This window comes from Alligator sinensis, unplaced genomic scaffold (assembly GCF_000455745.1).
Source record: "Alligator sinensis unplaced genomic scaffold, ASM45574v1 scaffold1273_1, whole genome shotgun sequence".
NCBI lineage: Eukaryota > Metazoa > Chordata > Crocodylia > Alligatoridae > Alligator > Alligator sinensis.
Window position 1 is genome coordinate 529,499 of NW_005842653.1, and position 21,672 is coordinate 551,170.

At 41.6% G+C, this 21,672-nt stretch overlaps 1 protein-coding gene across 5 annotated transcripts in view; it reads left to right on the forward strand.

Annotated features, from left to right (window-relative positions):
- The window catches only part of FLNB (filamin B), a 104,811-nt gene that overhangs the window by 72,575 nt on the left and 10,564 nt on the right, over positions 1–21,672 (forward strand). For 2 of the 5 annotated variants that reach the window (XM_006033690.3, XM_006033687.3), the window contains 16 exons: positions 221–344; positions 906–1,062; positions 2,484–2,673; positions 4,679–4,926; positions 6,629–6,703; positions 7,448–7,550; positions 8,569–8,709; positions 10,674–10,802; positions 11,462–11,635; positions 13,672–13,830; positions 14,308–14,511; positions 15,205–15,357; positions 16,293–16,415; positions 18,918–19,184; positions 20,022–20,159; positions 20,254–20,369. In XM_006033690.3, the coding sequence (XP_006033752.1) occupies positions 221–344; positions 906–1,062; positions 2,484–2,673; positions 4,679–4,926; positions 6,629–6,703; positions 7,448–7,550; positions 8,569–8,709; positions 10,674–10,802; positions 11,462–11,635; positions 13,672–13,830; positions 14,308–14,511; positions 15,205–15,357; positions 16,293–16,415; positions 18,918–19,184; positions 20,022–20,159; positions 20,254–20,369 (2,501 nt within the window). Of the gene's footprint in view, positions 1–220; positions 345–905; positions 1,063–2,483; positions 2,674–4,678; positions 4,927–6,628; positions 6,704–7,447; positions 7,551–8,568; positions 8,710–10,673; positions 10,803–11,461; positions 11,636–13,671; positions 13,831–14,307; positions 14,512–15,204; positions 15,358–16,292; positions 16,416–17,093; positions 18,884–18,917; positions 19,185–20,021; positions 20,160–20,253; positions 20,370–21,672 lie in introns of those variants that run through there. The other 3 variants (XM_014524721.2, XM_006033689.3, XM_025215570.1) reach the window with 2 other exon arrangements.

Here is a 21,672-nt window from a genome sequence, read left to right on the forward strand (position 1 = left end):
CATATCTCAAATTGGCGGCTCCTGAATATAAAACTGACTTCTGATGCATGCCCACTGCTCATTGGCAGAGGCTTGGATCAAAGATGTCACTTACCATAGAGCTTTAAATCAGCAGATCTCCTTCAAGCTTGAAGCAACAAGACTGCTAATGCAATTCTGCAGTGCCAAAACCGGGATTTGACTAGAGTTGTTCACAAAGAGGCCTGTTTTTCTATTTTAGGAGTGGTGGAGCCTGTTAATGTAGTTGACAATGGAGATGGCACTCACACGGTAACATATACACCTATGCAAGAGGGCCCATACACAGTCTCAGTTAAATATGCTGGTGAAGAGATTCCTCGCAGGTAAGTCAATGAAAGTCTGAATTTTGCCAAAATACCTCCTGCTTAAATAAAACTTTCAGGACATCAGGGCTTGGGTGAACTGTCTTGAAATTCTTAGACTCTCTACTTGACTGACTGAGAGCAGGTTCTGGATATGTGTGTGGGGTGTGCCAGTATATCAAGGCATTTTTAAATTGAGTAAATGCCATGTGCTTCCAGGACTATAATGCAGCAAGTGTGCGTAAGTTAGCCTCTGGTTTGTTTAATCTTGTTCTGCTGGAATTCAGTCTGTATGCACTTGTTTGAGTCTGGCATCTCCATTAAATGTCTGTCTTTCTTTAAACTAAACTAGTCTTCTCCAATATCCTTCTGGTGGAAAGGGCGGGAGTGGAGGATTCTGGGGTGTGCGAATGCCATTCAGGAAAGCTTCTTGGGGCTAATAGACGCTAAGCACAGCACCCAAACAAAAAGTGCTTTTGTTAGAGGCATTAAGTTTGCTTACTACAGGATACCACATATGTAATCAGTGTTAAGTTTTCATGGATTGGTGAAAATCACTTTTTTTTTTTTTTTTTCTTTAAGTCCTTTCAAGGTAAAAGTGCTTCCTACATATGATGCCAGTAAGGTGACTGCAAGTGGGCCAGGTCTCAGTTCGTATGGCATACCAGCCAGCCTACCAGTAGAGTTTGCTGTTGATGCTAAAGATGCAGGGGAAGGGCTTCTCTCTGTGCAGATAACTGTAAGTAATGGTCCTCGTGCTCATTGGTCAGTAGTGGCTGTTCTTGATGGGTGTGGGGTGGCTGACACAGCCTGCCTTGGCTCTGAAGGGCTGTGGCCTGGAATATCTGGTGTTAAAATGGTTGTGCACTGACTAAAACTGAAGCTTTGGTTCAGACGGTCTTGCCTGAGAGGTTTTAGTGTCCAGTGACAGACCACAAAACTGCCTTCAGAGTGAAACTCCTTACTGTGAACCTGATCTCACCTGGGTCCCAAATCAGTCTTGTGGCTGCAGTGATTCTCTTAAGGCTGCTGTACCTAGTGTGATACTGTGTCACAAAGCAGCTCCATTGTGCACTATATCTCTGACTAGCACCAATGCCTGTCAGAACCTCCTACTTTGCAGTAGCTAAAGAAAGTTTCAGAAAAACCCAAAGGCCATGTTGGCAGCATGTCTGCTATCTTGCAGGGGGTAGTTGGGCACTGTGTTCTATTCCTTGTAATTCAAAGTCCTAAGACTTGATAATAGGGCCGAGCCTCTACTCATTTGACCAGTAGGGTCTCAGTGCTTGGAGGTTGGTGATAAAGCACAAGCATGTTCGATTTGAATTTTATACCAGAAGTTGCAATTTAGCCATGAAGTGTGCTTCATAATTGGTTAGGCTGGAAACTTAATCCAAAGCTGCTTTGTTAGAAGCAGTGCTTGTGTAGAGTTGATGCTTGCTTTTTTAGAGGAGCTTTTTCTAGTGAAGCTGAGGCATGCGCTACTCCAACCAAGTCCATGCAGATCCTTAATTGTTGTAAACACTTCTATTATTCCTTGTAGTAACATTTGAATGTCCATTGTAGTGACAGTCAAAGGTTAATGGGGACTCCGTATAACATGCTGAACTCATAAAATGGTACAAGACACTGCTACCAGGGAAGCTTAAGAGTAGGCCAAATAATGCTTTTGCTTGTCTCTAATCTTTCAGGAAGCAGCTGGCTGCAAAGCTTTTTTTAATGCTAGTTATATTCTCCTGGAAGCCTTGTTCTGACTTCAGCCCTTGAAGTCGGGTTACATTAGCCATTGTCATATGGCTAGATACTGGAAATGAGTAGTACTTCCTAAAATCTGTGTCTGAATAATGAGCAATTAATTGTAAGATGATTGCAGAAGTCTCTTATCTGCAGTCTGCATACAAACAAATTGTGTCTAGATGCAGGACACCTTTAGTTGTCATTCCTTGGCAGATTTACAAAGGTCTCTTAAATCGCACTAGGAACAGGCTCTTTTTAAGTTCTTAAACTGCTTTTAAGAGACCTTTGGGGCACGCTTCAAGGTATGGTTCTGACAGGATTTATTGTTCTGCTAAAATAGATGCATCGTTTAAGTCTGTGAAATGTGTGGTCTGAAGACTTGGATTTTCTTTCTTAGTCAGTACTTCACTTGTGCCCCCCCAGGATCAAGAAGGCAAACCGAAGAGAGTTGATGTTCACGATAACAAAGATGGCACTTACGCAGTAACTTATGTCCCAGACAAGACGGGCCGCTATACAATTGGTGTTAAATATGGTGGAGATGAGATCCCGTCTTCTCCTTACCGAATCCGTGCATCGCCAGCTGGGGATGCCAGCAAGTGTTCAGCAACAGGTAGGATCCAAGTCTTGTCTGTCCGAATTACTTGGTGTGAACTTAACTACTGGAGAAGCGTTTTCCTCTTTCTTCGGTCAGCACACCAAAAAATATTACAGAGAAGTTCATGGGGTGGGGGTGGAGTTTGCCAAGAAAATAAAAATCTGCGGGAAATAAACATGGAATCTAAGTAGCTGTTTTCTGTAGCAGGCACCAAGGACTTATGTAATTTGTGTCCCAAAGTGGTTTTTTTAGAAGCCATTTTCAACAGGATTGGTCATCTCCAAAGCCATGTTTGTGGGGAGAAGGCTTGCTGCTTTAACCTTGGCAAGAGAATGTCCTTAAGCAAAACCCTTTAGCGGCCTGTTAGATGTCTTTGGGCTGCATCTGTAGCATGAGCTTGACATGGAGTTTTGCTGAGAACTTGTGGATGGGGGCTGTGATTGAAGTAGTTGTTATGAGTTTAAATTGACAACACTTATATTAACAAGAAAAAGGACTTTGCGCTAGGCACTGTACAGAGACGAAGCTCTCTGTTTGAAGTTGCCGTCCGTAAGGCTTGAATCTAAAGATCTGAAGCTTCTAAACTGCCGGGCGTAGAATCCCGCCTGTACGAGCCCCGGGGCAGGAGGCGCTGCTTCCCGCCGGGGCAGCTAAGGTCCAGATTCTGGGCTTTCCCTTTGGGTCTTTCTTGGTAAGTAAAGGGAACTGCCTTTCATTTGTGAATTTAAAAGGTAAAGAGGCACAGTGCTGTGAAGAGTCTCCTAGCAAGATTGACTTGAGTGTTAGTAAAAACCTTTCCAGCTCAAACTAGTGCAAGCTGGCATCCAGAATCTGGGGAGGGAGGTTTTTACGAGCTCTGACACTTGCAAGCTTTTAAAATAACCGAGTTGGGTTTTTGTCACGGCTGAAGCAGATGTACAGCAGGTATCACGTTCAGAATTGAGGTAAAAGCATGAGTTTCTTGAGCCATGCTGCTGCTTGATTTGGTGATTTACGCAGCATGGTTGAGAACAGCAGCAAAGTTGTATCAACAGGTTTTTTCAGATGTTGGCTTAAATGTAGCATCTCTCTTTGAAATACTTCTGACTTCAAAGATGAAAATGTAGGATCTTTCTGGATAAGCCTTAATGTGGTCTCCAGAGAAGAAATGCTGAAATATATTACATGAAACTAACCAAAAGCTAACTGTTTTGAATAGGCTGAAGTCGGCAACAAATGTCAGCCTTTTGTGCTTTAACAGCGGGTATCCTAAATGTACTGCAAATCTGAGATGTGAGATTTGTATCGTGCCCTGGTTCACAAACCATAACCTCCTTTTAAAACCTGAATTTGTCTGGAGCATGGTGGTGGTGGACTCCTTAAGTATGCCAGAAAAGACCTCAGAATATAGTGACTTCAAATGCGGGTACTTGGTAGAGCAGTAAAGACCCTCCACAATTAACCTAGAAGGAAACATGGTCATCTATTGTGAATGTGTCCCACTTCTTAATTATAGTCTAAGTCAGTCTAGGTAGTCTAGGGTAGCACTTTTATTTTATTTCATTGAGCCATCATGAAGCCCATGGCTTAAGCAATAAAAGGCAAAGTGCTACTTGGCTTGGTGTGGAGTGCTCTCTAAGGTTTTATTAAGGGCTTTAGGTTATATGGTAAAAGCAAATTTGGTGGCTTTTCCACCAAAGTTTATTGCAATGTTTCCTTGCCCTGTCTACTTTACTGAGCTGTAGAAGACTAGGCTTTAAAGTTGGACTTTGTATCAGAGATGGTTTTTTGGAATACACGAGTGGTGTAAAAAAGTAAAGCATGCTTCCTGGAACTATAGCTTTTTATAAAGAGCACTGCAGCTCATAACACTACAGAACTGGCCTTGTGACCACATTACCATGTCATTTTTAGCTAGCACGTTTTCATTGTTTAGCACTTGTTCCTCTAATAGAGTATTGACCTCTGTGTTATACCTACTAGAAGAACCTGACTGAGGGAGCGACTCCAAACACTTCCTGTAATCCAAATTGCCTTCCAGGTCCTGGCATTGCATCCACCGTGAAGACTGGTGAGGAAGTTGGTTTTGTAGTAGATGCTAAATCTGCAGGGAAGGGGAAAGTAACTTGCACAGTTTTGACACCTGATGGTACAGAAGCTGAAGCAGATGTTATTGAAAATGAGGATGGGACTTACGATATCTTTTACACTGCTGCTAAGCCAGGAACCTATGTGATTTATGTCCGTTTTGGTGGAGTGGATATTCCTAACAGCCCATTTACTGTAATGGTAAGAAATTTTTGTAAAGTTACTATCCATGGTTTTGGTACTTTTTTTGCTATATATCCATATTACCCATCTGACTTGTCAAGCAAACAGTATTTATAATTTTTCTAATTAAGAACAGCTAGTTATCTAATCTGTTGAACATGCTATACTTGCCCAATCATCTTTTTATAAATACTTTGTGCAACTGCCAACTAAAGGTCACTTAGAGGTCTGTTTTTAAAGGGGTCTCTATATGATGCACTAAGATGGAGGCTTTGACATTTCTCCTTCATTCGTAGAAGCCATTGGAGAGAGACCCTCAAAACACTGAGCATGAGGCTTAGCTTAACACAACCTCAAAAGATGTTTGTGAAACTAACCGGTTTGTCAGCACACTGAACCTCAAGACAAGGTTAAGTGTAGGATGACTCTGGAAAGGAGAACAAACTTAGTCAAAATACTGGCTGTTTCTCCAAGGCAAAACAGCATGTCTCAGCGTTTCTTCCTAGTGTTATGAAAAACAAGGCTTTAGCCTTGTACTAACAACCTAGGCTGCCTCAAGCATACTTGCTTTTTTCCGTAGTTGCGCTGTCATGTAGTGTGCTGAAAGTCATAGATTTGATTTGATACTAAGGGGTAAAAGTGGCTGGTTGTTATAGATGCAATAAATGGCATTGTCCCGCTAATCTTGATTTCAAGGCTTGATATGCTAGTGCTGCCCTTCAAACCCAGACGCATGTTGGTTATTTATACTAGTTAACTTGGCAGATTGCTGCTAGCGTCCCCGAGGACTCTTTCAAGTGAAACATGATTCCTTGCGCAACTGCTCGGCATTCCACAGGAAATGCCTCTCGAGGTCAATGATCCTATTCCCAGGCCAGTCGAACTTGCCACTTCCTAACTTACTAAGCCATTATGTATTTGACATGAGTGTTCTACTTGATTAACTAGTGAAACAGCAATCACTTTGTTTTTATAGGCCCTAGCTCAGTATAAAATCCCAGTGAGCTGCTTCACTTCAGGGATTTGCAGTGGCATGAACTGGCAAAGCAAGAAAAGGCTTAACTCCATCTGAAGTGGAGTGACCTAATGTTGATTTTGTCTGAATTTCTGTGGTGTGCTCAAGCAGGAGAGACTAATGTTCAGGTCATTCTGTTGGCATGTGTGGGGGAAGGGAGACTGCATTGGGGCAAGAACAAATTGTGTTTCAGCAGCAAGAACCATATTCTTCCAATTCGTGGACTTGGTAGCTGTCACTTTAGTTGGGGATTGTTTAGTTCCTCTGGGGAATCAAGGGGCTCCTATAGACGTGCAGGGAACTGGCTCTGATGGACTGGAAATCCAGTCTTAATAGAGTCGCCTGGAACACGGAGATAAATGCACTCGAGCAGACTCTGGTGTCAAGTAGATCGGCATCCCCATGCTGAAAAATGGTGGCGGGACACTTTGAGCTTTAGTTCAAAGTTCCCCGCCACCATTTTTTGGCATGTGGGATCCTGACGCATGTGACGCTTGGGTGCTCCCAATTTAACGTGGCTTGCTGATTTAAAGCACGCTCCCCCTCAGCTCCTGGAGCATGTGTAAAAATGCCCAAAACGTCCTGGGAGATGACACCAAAGGACTGACAGGGCCATTCATATATTGTCAAGCATTATGTAGTCTCTAAAAGTGTTAATTCCTTCAGCACTTGGTATCAAATTAACCTCCGTTTGCCACTAACCAGGCTAAAGATGCAGATGAAGTTGCAGCATTGTCACAGGAGCCAGTAAGCGCATGCCCCCCTGGATTTCAACCTTGGGTACACAATTTCTTATTTTTCATCCTACATTCCATTTCAGATGTGACAGCCTGCTTCTTGGAACTGCTTGAATCTGTCTTGGTCTTCTGTGGTCACTTATTCATTGCTTTCCAGTTGATCAACTAGTTTTTGGGCTTTGTGCTTCATTCAAATCTGTTTCCCGTCACTGCTTTAAAGGGATTCCTCCAATTATTGTAACATTTCAAACATGAAGAGGACCAGAGCACTTCTGCCATTTCTGTAATTCAGCCTTGCAGTACACGTTGGAAACCTTCCCAGTAGAATGGCAAGCGGTGGCTAGAATCTAAAACTGCAGCGTGAAACTTGTATTTCATCAGTCATGTTTGCTGCTTGACGTTATAATCACTCTGCCGCTCAAATCACCTTCTCTTCTAGGCCCTGAGTAACTAAACCCTTTGAGATGCAGCAATTTTTGGGTCTTGTCCATACTACGTTGTCTTCCATGTTTTCTGCCGTTTTCTGGTGTGCCTTCCATGTTCATTGTCTACTTTTTCCATTTGGATCTATGCTAACTTAATTATTATGGGTGGCTTTACTGGGCAGCTGTTCCAGTTAAGCAAAATCCAGCAGTTGATTCATTGCTCTGCAGTAATTATCGCAAACTCTAATTCCATGTCATCTTGATACAAAGATTAAATTTTGATCTGTTTATCTTTTTGTTTGTTTTTTAAAAAGAGATTTGTTTTCATTCTATTATACTTACAAGGCTTGACTTTTCTTTAGGTCACAGAAGAAGCTTACGTTCCTGTTGGTGACATGAATGGCATGGGATTTAAGCCCTTTGATATGGTTATTCCATTTGCTGTAAGGAAAGGAGAAATAACAGGTAAACACCACATTTCCATTACAGCAAGCTAAGTAGAATCCTGCTTTTCACAGCACACTTCACCATTTACGACTACAGAATATATGCTGGGAAAGTCGCTTTGAACATATTAACCTACTTTTTTTTTTCTTTTCTTGACTGATTGTGCACTTGAAACATATGGCTGCATGTGGTGTAAGCTAAAGGGCAACAACACTAAGCACTTGAGGCGTAATTAAATTTTTAAATAGGGAAAAGGAAGTCTGAGATGATGCCGAGAATTGCTGTACGCTGATATCAGTTGTTCCTCTAGAGGAGAGCTCTTACTGTACCTGGAATACTTGCTTAACTCTCAGACTTTGTCTCTGAGTAAAATCTCCAGCACAGATGATGGCTGACCGTGATCTACTGATGGCCATGTAGCATCTCTTCTGATGCTTCTGAAAGTGCCGGGCTTTCTTAACAGACTGCCTACGTCAGTTAACAAGTCGGCTAGGCTTCCAGTCTAGCTCTCGGAACACTGCACCTAAGATTGCTGCAAACAATTACTGTAAAGGGCTTTTTACTGGTTCTCTACACTCCTCATGGCTGATGCCAAATCCAGTAATGTGCCCACTTGTTCTTCAGCACAGAATGTGTTGCGATTTGTGGCTGTTGATCTAATGAGATTGCTTTAGGATGCTCAAATCTCTCTCCCTTTTCCAAATAGCTGCAGGCAAGCACTTTGCAAAAGCCAGTTGAGTAAGATGTGCATTATGTATATCCCTTTAAACTTTCTATGTGCAAAACTGGTTATGCTAGATCATTAGGCTATTCACCATATACATTGCCTCTACATTGCATTTATTTAGCTAAGGTAGAAAATGTTTGATATTCCCACCAGTCTATACCTGAACTGGCAGGCAAGTCGCTTTTAATTGTTTTAAATATTTGGATGTAATATTACCTAGTGCTCCTTTTAATCTGGCTCTCTTTTTTGTGGGGAGTGCATGGGAATCTGTTCTAGCTTCTTTTAGTGCAAATTCCTTCTCTCTCCTAGGGGAAGTGCATATGCCTTCTGGAAAGACTGCTACACCAGAGATTGTGGATAACAAGGATGGCACAGTAACAGTCAGATATGCTCCTACTGAGTTTGGACTGCATGAAATGCACATAAAATATATGGGAAACCATATTCCAGGTGAGTACCTGACAGCAACTGCTGTAGTGGGATCCAGTTAGAAGTGTTTGTGCCATTCTCCTCTTACAGGCTGGGCACAACTGAGTGTGCTGTTAACTTGTCAGTGTTACTCTTCAGGCTTCCTGGAAGCTCATACAAGTACAGTTTTATTTCTGAATAGATGCTCTGAGCATCCCACAGGGGAACGGAAGTGGTAGAGCAAGTGGAGGGAGGGGAGCTTTTAGTGTGGTTTCGCAGTACAAGCCACACCTAAAATGGATTTGGCTTTTGGGAACCAGCTCTAGTGGCATTTACTGTGAAGTTGAAACGTATAATTTTCTAGCTACACTTTTTGTTTTCAGTGAAATGTACTGTTTTTGGAGGTATACAAAAGCAGTACTTAGTACATGTGTAAACTAAAGACTGTCATAGCATAAACATTAGAAACTGTGGTAAGAACCCAGTTGCTGAAACTAATACAAAAAAAAAGCAAGTTCTTTTTCCTGTTGCAATAAAACTAGAAGACCACATCTATACTACATTCATCTTTCATACTCCAGGATTGTATGAATTCCCCCTCCCCCCCCCCCCCCCCCCTTAAATCAGCATCTTCCTCTAAAGTCTCCAGTTATTATCCTGGAACTCCTAGTCTGGTTTCATAAATTGGGTGATGTGTATCGGTTGCCCCATGCACACTTCAAGTTCAAGCTAGCTCTGCCTACTTCATCAGAACCATGGGAAACAAGATGCAAAATTCCAAAACTTGCAGCTCATTTAAAAGGGGTTATAAATAAGTCTTCTTTTAACACTTTGTAAATTGACCTGTTCTTTTGTACATAAGATCATGAGTTATAGAAACTAAACTTGTGCAACAGCTCACTTAAACTGAACGGAGAGTTTCGTGCCATCTATACTTGGTATCGCCTGCATCCTGTGGGCTTTGCACGATGAGTAGAAAGCCTGAGTGTTGGGCAATACTTCTGTTCTGGGTAGGGGTAGGAAACTGATGTGCAATGATGTTGATTTGCTTAAGTTCACATGGGAGGCTTGTGGACAAACAACATGAAAAAACCTCCTGATTATTTTTTTGTTCGTTTGTTTCAGCTGTAAAACCTTGCATTTGATCTGTGGCTAATAAACTGCTTCCTGAAACTCTTGCCTTAGTATGTAACTTTAGTATTCAAAATCTGCCAACTACTATAGCTTGAATTCTCAAGCACTAGCTAGTAATTGAACTAGCTACTGTATTGTCTTACACTGTTTTGAAAGTTATAAAGGAGTGCACCATAGTGCCATGATTCAGCTACTTTAGAACAAGCAATATTCGATCAGTGTTATAATTCATTATTTTGAGTAATTTTAAGAATTATATGTGAGGTGAGTTTGCAGAAAAGTAAACTAGTCTGCATCCAAGGGAGTGTAGACCCGGAAGTGGACCAGAAGTACTTCCAGTCCACTTCTGGGTCCACCGCTAAACACATGGGGGTGTCCCCCGCACTCCTGTGGCACACTCAATCTGCCCCAGCATCGCAACATTCATGAGCCATCTGGTACCTTGAGGTATGTAGAAAAAACATTTTAAACTGTATCTGTGCCCAAATCACTGATTCTCCGAATCGGCATCGAATCTTCAGATTTTGATTCGGCCAGATCGAGTCGGGACAGTGATCTGAATCAATTAATCAAATCGCTGTTCCAGATTCGGGCCAAATCCGGATCGAATATGACCCATTTCACACACCCCTGTTTTGTAAACCATTATAGTGGTCTAGCAGACTTTCCGATATGTATTTGCTGATAAAAGTAAGGTTCTCCAGAAGTACTGGTATCAAATGGTCTTAGGAAGGTTAGGATCTTGTCAAGCTGTGGATTTATTCAGTGGCTTAAACCCTTTGTTTTGTTTGGAGAATTTTAATGCAGTTCAACGAAGGCCTTTTCAATCCTAAAAATGTGATTATTCTTTTGTGCTTGCTTTTTCTTCCTAGAGAGCCCATTACAGTTCTATGTGAACTATCCGAACAGTGGAAATGTGTCTGCTTATGGTCCTGGCCTCATTTATGGTGTAGCAAATAAACCAGCAACTTTTACTATTGTCACAGAAGATGCTGGAGAAGGTAAGATGACTCTTCTTTCCTTGCCTAGGTTCAAACACACACATAGTAAGTAAACACTCGTGTACATAGTACATCCCTCAAAGTGAGTACTGAAGTTGGGGGGGGGGTACATATCTTTTTCATTAGCCTATAAAGATGCATATCTACCCTGCCTGCTGAAGTTAAGCAGTAGACCATTTGATTACTTTTTTTTGTAATGGAAAATTGAAGACTCAGCATACGTAAACTTGTTCCAGCCAAACCTTATTTTGCTGGGTTATAACTTCTATACAGCAGAGCAAAGACGGGGGTCTGAAATTATTTGTTCAGGTAGTGATGTGAAGATGAAGTGTCTGGCTAAAAGAATATTCAGGTATAGAAACTTAATTCCCTAGGTAACAAACTGTCTTTTTAAAGTAAATTCTGTTTATTTCATTAGGCAAATAGAGTGGATTAAATGAAGCCCTGCTATGGTTTCTAGTTGGCTGTAGCAGAACATATTGCTGATGGTTTTTGGGTTTTTTTCTGGAAGGGTAAAAGTTGCAGTTTGCAGCTTCATTACTTATTGGGTGAATACATCCTATCTCTGTCACTGATCCCTCCTCCTATAAAGAGAGCCTCCTTCCAAGTGTGTTTAAACTTGAATCAGGTGATGGCATTAACAATTATTCTTGTACTAGGTGGACTGGACTTGGCCATTGAAGGACCTTCAAAAGCAGAGATTAGCTGCATTGATAACAAGGATGGCACTTGCACAGTTACTTACTTGCCCACCCTACCTGGAGATTACAGCATAATAGTCAAATACAACGACAAGCATATCCCAGGCAGTCCTTTCACTGCCAAAATCACAGGTATGAAGGACACAGTGTAACAAATTCCTAACTGCCTCAGAAGGAGCTACAGATGGTTGGTTTTGAGTACAATAACATTGCAATAGAGAGAGTCCCATTTAAGCAGTTTCGCTTCAAGACATCAGGCCAATCCAATGTTCAGAGACGGGTTCAGCAAATTCTTGGAGTTCGTTGGGAATAGCTTTGATACGTATGGTAGATGGGCTGGATGGCATGCACCCTAGGGTATCGAAGTAATTGGTAGAGGTAATTCCAGAGCCATGAGCTGTCCTCTTGAAGTCATGGAGGTTGGGTGGAGTCCTGGATGATCAGAAAGGGCTAATATAGTGCCCATCTTTTAAGTAAGGGAAATGAAGAAAGAGCCCCAGGGGATTATAAACTAGTCAGCATGAAAAGATACCTGGAAAGATCATGGAGCAGGTCATTAAAGAATCCATTTTAAAGCACCTAGAGGAGAACAGCCAGCATGGGTTACCAAGAGTAAATCATACCTGACCAACCTGATTTCCTTCTGTGATAAGTTGACACAGGCTCTGTTGGATGCAGGGAGAGCAGGGGACTTCAGCTAGGCTTTTGGTGTAATCCTCCCACAACATTCTTGTTAATAAGCTAAGGAAATGGATTAGATAAAAAGTACTGTGACATGGTTACATACTGACTGAATCATTGTGCTCAGTGAGTAGTCATCAGTGGCTCATTGTCTAGTTGGGAGGAGCTACTAAGTGTGGTTCCCCAGGGGTCTCTTTGTTCTGGTATTACTCAGTATCGTCACTAATTATCTGGATGATTGGATCGAGTGCAGACTGAGAATTTTGTGGATGACACCTAGTTAGGTGGAATTCCAGACACACTGCAAGGCAGGTCTAGGGTGCAGACACAGACCATCTGCAGCAAAATGCTGCCCAGCAGAATAATTGCATGTACAAATGCTGGCTGAGGATGACCAGCTAGGTTGCACTATTACAGAGAAGGACCTGTTGGTTTTGGTAGACCATAAGCTGTATATGAGCCTAGGAAGCAAGGTTTATGAGGAAAGGCTGAAATAATTAGGGTTATTTGGTCTAAAGAAGACTAGATTGGGGATTTGAAGCACGTTATCAAATACCTGAAGGGTAATGAGAGTACAGTGATGGATTTTTCTCTCTGGCTGTAGGGGACGGAACTAGGAGCCATGGCTTCCAGCTGCAGTGTAGGAAGCTTTAGGTTGGCAATTAAGAGGATCTTTAAGACCTGTGAAGGTGGTCAAGCATTGGAACAGGCTACCCAGAGGAGCTGTTGAATCTCTATCCTTGGCAAGTTTTAGGAGCAGGTTGGACAGATGATTGGCTGGGATGGTTTCTTTGGGGATGATCCTTCCCTGAACGGGCCTGACTAGATCTTGTGTGGTCCCTTCCAGCCCTACCTGCTTATGATCCTAAGCCTGTACCTAAGGCTAGTAACTTGATCTCATTCAGTGTTTGGTACCAAACATAGTGAAATTCCAATTCCACATCGGTTAATGTGTTAAAAAGGATGAAGGGAGGCCTCTAGATCAGGCTGCCAGGTCCAACATTTGCTCAGAAGCTGAGTATATAGGTGCTCTGAGCTTAAAGCTCTGCATCTTTGCACAACAACTATGTAACGTTAATCGGCTCCTTCAAGCGTTGCCAGGCTGAACAGAAAAAATCCTTTGTTATTTTGTAGTTGTACAAGTTCTGTTACTTCTTAAGAGGCTGGAATTCTATCCTTTCTTTGGGGAAAAATAGATATATTGTAATTTATTTAGGAAGCAAATAGGATGGAGGTTCTTCTGTACTTGTTACTTATCTAGAGACTAAGTCAATTTTAGGCAGTTTGTACTAACTTATGTCTGATTTGAAAGTACTTCTCAATGAGTGTGAGCTCTCAAATGATAAAACAGAAGAAAGCCAGGTGAACTATGTGCTTAAATACATTTAGTCTGGCAGACTGCTGGCCTGTTTGTTTTGTTGTTGTTTTTTTGTTTTTTAAATCTAGTAATACAGTATGCTCACAGGAACTTTCTGTTCTTTCCATAGATGACAACAGGAGACGGTCCCAAGTTAAACTTGGTTCTGCTGCTGACTTCTTGCTGGACATTAATGAGACAGATCTGAGTCTCTTAACAGCTAGTATTAAAGCTCCATCTGGTCGTGATGAGCCTTGCCTTCTGAAAAGGCTACCCAATAACCACATTGGTAATGTTGCAGTCTGTGCATTTCGCATGGGTTTTCCACACACCCCCTCCCTGCCCCCCCACGCACCTACTCCCCCATACCATGCAAAATAATAGCTTTTTCCAGTTACTGCTGACTTACCACCGTACCAAATATGCAGGTCTCAAATGTCAGTTGTCATTTGTTTGGCTGCTGCAGCAGCCAGGGACAGAACGGCCAGGGAGGCTGGCCTCCTGGCTCACTATTTACATGGTGTGCTAAGTTGCGGTTGAGGCACAAATACTACCATTGGCATGGTGGCACCACCAGTAAATTCATCCTCTTGGATGCATGGAATCCTCCCCGTTGGCCCTGTGACTAAGAGTCCTTAAGAATAAAGGCTAATTTACATTCCAGCTACAAGGCTGCTTGATCTGTCAGGTAACTCTTTTAATCAATATTGACACTTTAAGACAATTAATCAGCTTGCCTTATTTGTACTCTCACGCTGTCCCACAGGCATCTCATTCATTCCACGGGAAGTAGGAGAACACCTTGTCAGTATTAAGAAGAATGGTAGCCATGTGGCAAACAGCCCTGTAACCATCATGGTGGTCCAGTCTGAGATAGGAGATGCCAGCAGAGCAAGAGTTTCAGGACGTGGCTTGACAGAAGGACGCACTTTTGAGATGTGTGACTTCATTGTAGATACAAGGGATGCAGGTTAGTACCATGTGGAGGATCTGTTTTATAATGGTGCTTCAGAACATTTTCCTGAGAAGGAAAATGAACCGTTTTGGTCAATGCCATATCTCAGTTCTCCATTTCCCACAGTTCTTATGCAATAATTGGGATTAGCTAGACCAAAAGCATTCTGGTGCCTCCCTTCTCCCCTCCTCAGGATCACTGGGACTCTTGTCCTAAAGCAACAAACACTGAGTTGTTTAACTGCAAAATGTGAATTAGGTGTAGATTCTCTCATGCTTGAATACTTAGTACCATTAATTTTAAAATTTTACCTTTTGTATGAAGAGACTGCATTCTAGTATACTAGAAGCCAGCTTTAAAGCTAACTTCTCTAAAAGTTGACTTTTTTTGTTTTTCCATAAACTGCTAGTTACTTCCCAAGATCCAAATACACCTGAAACTACTTCCACTCAACATCATGGCATTTTAATGCTTATTTATCTCTCCATTCTTAGAGTAATCATGGTAGGGTCATATGTGTCTGGGTCACACGTGCCTAGAACCATCCTTAAAGTTTTGTGACTATTGCATCCTGTGCTGAAATGCTGCATCAGTTGCTGTGAAAATCAGCTTCCAAGGTTTTGAATGTTTTAATCTTGTCTCACTGTGAAGCTTTGTTCCAAACTCAGTTGGAACGTACCTGGGACTAAGCTAACTAATACATTGCAGGTTATGGTGGAATCTCACTGGCAGTTGAAGGACCTAGCAAGGTAGATATTCAAACAGAAGATCTTGAAGATGGAACCTGCAAAGTGTCATATTTTCCAACTGTACCTGGTGTGTACATAGTATCTACTAAATTTGCAGATGAGCACATTCCAGGTAAGAGAATGTAACAGAGCCTGTCACGTACTTTCCCTATGCTATAAATCGGAGGGATGTCTAGACCTTCCTGTTTTGAGACGGGCCATTATGAAGTAACACCTTGAAGGGAAAAAGTGCTCTGCATCTCTGGTTACATTGACTAATCCATTGCAACCTTTAGTGTCACAGTGATGATAAGGGGATAAAATCTTGGCTGAGAATATAGGGGGCGAGTGTAATTAATACGTGGGTCCTGGCCTGACGCGGGCCCGAATTCCTGCTTCAACCAGGACACGGCCAGTATGTCCAAGACTCTTCCTCAAGCCTAATGGCAGCAAAATAAAGGGAAAATATGCTTGGGACTTTACTCCCCTGGATTCAATTCCTTTGAATTCAAGCTGCGTACTAGTAAAAATGTAATCCTGATGGAGCCAGTACTTTGAGACAGTGCTCAGTTAAGAGGCTAGTCAGTCTTCTACAGACTGCTTCAGAGCTTGGGGGGGCTTGATGAAAGAAACTTGAATATGCGAGAGTAGTAGCTTCCTCCCTAAGACTAGGGTTTGCGTGCATGCACTTTTTTTCCCCTTTGTCCCTGAAAAAAACTAGGGTGGTCCTTCTTGGAGAGCATCCAAAAGGCATTGCCATTAATTTTGTTATATCTTCAATACTATATGGGGTTTTTAGCAAGTGGTACCAATATAATATGGAAAAGTGAACTCTTTTTTTAGATGCTTTACTGTTCAATATGAGGAGTAAAGGGCCAAAACTTAGCAATGCAGGTTATATGCATTTATCATGTTTACTTTGGCTACCTATCAGCTAAATGTCTCCTGAATGTCAAATATATTATGCTAACTAAAAGTATAAGGAAACTTTTGTTTCAATCCTACCCTTAAGTTTACAATCTGTCATATATTTACCCAAGAAGAAATTACTTGCTGTGCTTCTTACAGGTAGTCCATTTACTGTGAAAATAAGTGGTGAAGGAAGAGTGAAGGAGAGTATCACACGTACAAGACAGGCTCCCTCTGTAGCAACTGTTGGAAGCATATGTGATCTTAACTTAAAAATACCAGGTAAACTAGGTCACTCACTATATGAGCCTACTTGAGTATAGGCTTTCTCATCTTCCGTGGTTAGGGCTTCACTTTGTCCAAGCCCAGTAGGTATAATGTAGTGGGAAGAAATTAATCTCAAATGTTGACTTATTGGACATGTTGTTAGGGGTGAAAACAACGTATCTTAATGATGCAACTGAAACACATTACAGGTATGAAAAAGTAATATTGTTAATGTTGTCCAAATGAAGGAATAAGCAGTTTCATGGGTAAAATCAAGCCATCAAGCACAGTATACAATGAGCTGGGAGGCAGCTCTGTACAAATTTGAGTTCTTGCTTTACCCACTAGCAAATGTGAGGGTAGTGTAGACTGTCAAAACTGACTAGGTGTGACCAATCTTTGCATCCTTTTTATCACTTCCTTGGTATTTGCAAAAAGGTGGTATGGGAAAATGGTCAGTGAGGTTCCTCATTGAGCAAATGGCATTTAAATGCTCATTTTATACTAACAAGGTTGGGTGTTTTAAAGGTTGGGCTTGGTTACTGTAGCAGTACTGCATGCTTACTTAAATTTACCACTTCCACTACAAACACTTTTTAAAACCGCTGTATTCTGACTTCCTTAACTCCTTTCATGTTTTTTTTTCTCTTTCTTCCCCCCTTCCCACTTTATTTCCTTATTGCCTTTTCTTAGTTGCTTGGTTCCAATTGGCTACATCTCTGGAGAAACTTTCTCACTTCTGTTACCACTCAAATTCCACTTTTATGTCTGCTGAGCTGAAGAATAATCATCAGACTCAATTGAGAGGACCTTGGTGTCCTGTTGTCATGGATGGACCAATTGGTGTCAAGAGCTGTATTTGCCCATCAGTTTGTCTTTTGGGTCCTGAGCAGCTTGATTTGCACAATGCAGGTTCTGTAAGGATGGAGGGTGTGTTTTAGCACTGGGCATGTGGAGTCAGAGGTTGGCAATGTGCTCATTTTTTAACTACCTGGCATGCCTTGCATAAATTCCTTTAACAGTTGCCATGTTAAAAAGAAAATGTTCAATAAGCAGAAGCTTAATGTAGGATACTTCCAGAGATTTTAGTAAAAGCTAACTGTGCAAACAGATTTCACTCTAATCAAGAAAAGGACTGCAAGGCCATTAATGATTAATCATAACACAGCCCTGTTTTTAAAGGGTATCAACACTGTTTACTTAAATTTTGAAAGTAAGAAATAACTCTTCTTATGGTGAACTAATACATTATTTTAGATGGTTTAGGTTAAACAATGTTCTAAACTTGTTCCAACAATATTGATTGCTTGGTTTGATAAAATTAATACTGCAAAATGCTGCTTTGAATCTTATATGCTTTGATTAATCATGCATGGCTTTTGCAGTGCAGTAGCATTTGAATAATAATTTCCTGCTTCTCCCCCTGCCCCGAAAGAATAACTGTTTAGATGCTGTTAAATGACTTGCCAGTTAAAACTGTAGAAGCCTTGTAAATTTAACTCTTCAAGAATCAGCTGTCCTGATCAGCCATTTTTAAAGAGCTGTCTACAATCATGAGTAGAGTTCATAATGCCTTATTCCCCACTTTTTTTTTTTTTCTAGAGCAAGTGTTTTTGTTCTGCTGAACAAGCAAGGCCACAGATAACTTTCTGCTCTAGGTCTAGGCTGTCAGGCAGGACATCAGATGTGAAAGTTCAGTTTTAGTATTTCCTATACTGGTAAGCCAACAACGATGGAAGAAGTGCATCCTGAACCCTGGTCAGGGAGACTGGGATCACTTGGGCTTCTGGCAGACATTACACGTATGCCATGATTAACTAGTTATTTAGCTTGTAGTAACCCGGCCATATGTTCATTCCATTTAACAGTACACTAAACCAGGGAATAACCCAGAAAACTGTTTTACAAAATATAATAACTCTTGTAGCTGGTTCCCATAAATTGAATGTGGAGCCCATGATAATCGGTGCTCCAGGCCACAGGAGCACTAAGCACCTGGCTTGATACATGTTAGTGCAGGATCCTGGGCTCCCCCTGCACTGAAAACGTGGTGTGACTAGGATCTGATCCCCAGTCCCACAATTGTATCTCCTGCCAGGCATGTGTGGTGTATGGCACAGCTGTTGTGATCATGGATTGGATCCCATTGTGCCTTTTTAATTGAACATCTGTTTTTGGCCTTAGTGGATATCAGTTTGATACCACTGGTGGCTTTGATAAATGATAGTCATGCTTGCATAGCAGCATGAGCTCTCTAGACGAGGAGTAGATTATTGGTATGTGGGTCTGCATGGCCTTGGTAAAACTGAGCATAGATGCACAGACCCACTTGAATGCCAAGTATTATCTGTGTGTTTGTTTTATTCAAATCTTCAGTAGTAGGTTTGCTTGCATCTTGGGCAATTGAAAACCCATCCAGCGAGGAGTGAGACTGAACTTCCATTGGCTTTCATATTTTGCTTTTAATATTCAGCTTGGCTGCTTTAGTGACTTGCTAATCTCTGGCTTTCTGTTTAGAAATTGATAGTGGTGATATGACAGCCCAGGTAATGAGCCCCTCTGGAAGAACTTCTAATGCAGAAATAGTTGAAGTTGATAAAAACACTTACTGTGTCCGCTTCGTACCACAAGAAATGGGGGTCCACACTGTCGATGTCAGATACAGAGGTCAGCCAGTGCCTGGCAGTCCCTTCCAGTTCACTGTTGGGCCACTCGGTGAAGGAGGAGCTCATAAAGTCCGAGCTGGGGGTCCAGGACTTGAGAGAGGAGAAGCAGGTATCCCAGGTAAGAATTCCAGAGTTCTCTTCCCTCTCAGGAGCAGAGACGCTGAGTACGTTGCTCTGTAACAATGCGCTGGGTAATGCTGACACTGCAGAAACTGACTCTTCAAATTCCTGTGTAGTTCAGTGGCTCAGTTAGAGCTAAAATTGTGATGTTGCTGTATTGTTTTATGCTCTTGTGGTATTCAGCTGAGAAATGCAAGCTAAGGAAAATAACACAGCTGTATTTCATGTGTGGACAAGGCTGGTTTTATTTTAAATCTTCAGCTTTAAAAGTCAGTCTTCCAAAAACATGCCATGAGTAATATAGGTTTATTGTGGACCTTTTTAGGCTGAGGAAATGGATAGGCATGCTACACTGGTACAAATGCCTAATACAGGCACCCAGCAGTGAAAAATGGGTTATGCTTGCACAACTTTAGTGGTTCTACTCGGTTTATCACCCATATAGCAAATCTGTACTAAAGAATGCACACAGTTTCCAAAGGATGTCACTATCACAGCTTAACAAATGTAGATGGAAACAAGGAACTTTAATAAAATGTCTGTGTGTTTAAACACTAGGCTAGAACAAACTTTAAGGTTGGGCTTCAGCTGGAAAAATGTGATGAGCATCACTAAAGCTGGTCTCCTGATAATTAGCTGTGATGCTTATACATCCTTTATTAATCTTAATGAAGAATCTTTACTGTTCATCCTGTCAGTATCTTAACCCATACTGTATGTAAGCAATATTTCCCTGATACCTACATATACTCTACCATGCCACTGTGTAGGAATGGTGTACTCCAAGTTGGCATGTAACTTTTTTTCAAATAAGAACTCTTGTATGATTCAACAGCCGAGTTCAGCATATGGACAAGAGAAGCTGGAGCTGGAGGACTCTCTATTGCTGTAGAAGGTCCAAGTAAAGCGGATATTGCATTTGAGGATCATAAAGATGGATCCTGTGGCGTATCATACGTAGTTCAAGAACCTGGTATGTACCAAAACTAAATTCTACTGAAATTGCATCTGAATTTCCTTAGCTACATTCTGGGGCTCATCTTAAATACTGTCCTGTTTTCTTCCAGGTAACTATGAGGTGTCCATAAAGTTCAATGATGATCATATTCCAGAAAGCCCCTACCTCGTTCCTGTCATCGCTCCTTCAGATGATGCTCGCAGACTCACTGTCACCAGCCTTCAGGTGAGACATAAGGAAACATCTTCATAATTTACCACAGGCTGACTGATTTTCGTCCTTGTTCTCAGAGGCTAAAACGGTCCTACTATTTAATTTATTAGGTGATAATCCCTACTTTGAAATTTGTAGCTAGAAATGGCTTGCAACCCTTGAACTGTCTTGTTTGAAGGAACATATAACTAGAAATCTCCTTTGGACAGTTGGTTTCAAGTGTAAGTGGTGCATGCTTATGCTTCAGTTCCTAACATTTGGGTAATCCCCAGAAATCTCACTAGAGGGGAAGCAGTGACTCTGCAATGGAGTCATCTCTGATTCCCCAGACGGTTTACTCACGAGCCTGTGTAGCCTCTTACTGTCTTATAAATGGGTGATTAGCCATTCTGTTCATGGGGTGGGGGAGTAGATTTGTAGGCAAATATGTCTAAAAGCTGTGACTAAACAGGCAAGACAGAGCAGATGAACTTAATCAGGCCTCTATTTAAGAGTTGTTCTAAGGATTCATGTGGGCAAATTGATGGGGCCCCAGAGTGACTTCAAGGTAGTAATTCACTCATGTGCCGACGTCATAAAACCACAAACTTGCAGCTCAAATCGTTCAAAAACAGCAGCAAATCTCCAAGAGTGAATTCCAGCTTTGTAGTCATTCTGGGCTCATCTGTTATACTTACCAACTTATGCATTTTTTTTTTTTTTTGTGGTTATGTGTATTAAAAATACACATAACATTAAAGATCTGACTTAAACCTAAAAAATCAGGCAAGCTAAAAACGAGACTGAGAACCCAGGCTTTAACATACTATACCACTGTACTAGTAGTCAGCAAGTGTCTGTTGCATCCAGGAGTTCATGTTATAGCTCTGTTTACCCAGTTAAGTTAGGGCAGTGGTTCTCAATGTTTTTGGACTTGAGGCAGCCTTTCATAATGCTTGTGAACTGAGTGCCACCCAATTTCAAAAAATGGTTTATAGGTTAGTGCTAACTTCCTTGCAGTGGGGACAGGCCTAAGCCTGTGCTCATCTCGCACCTCAAGGCACCCTTCAAAAGGTCTGGTGGCCTGGCACTTCGGTTGAGAATCACTTTATTTAGAGGGTCTTTGGTGTGGGAGGGGCTTGAGCCGCCTTTCTTCCTTGGTTTAATTAGGTTTTGGTTAGACTTCAGAATTTAATTATCATTTTACATAGCAAAAATGCTGACATCTAATGTGCTAGTAACAGTTCTTTAGCATTTGCTATTCAAGGAGTTACAAGGGCGTTAATTAGTCACTGTGGTATCGATGTTTTTCTTGTGTTTCATTTAAAGACTGTTG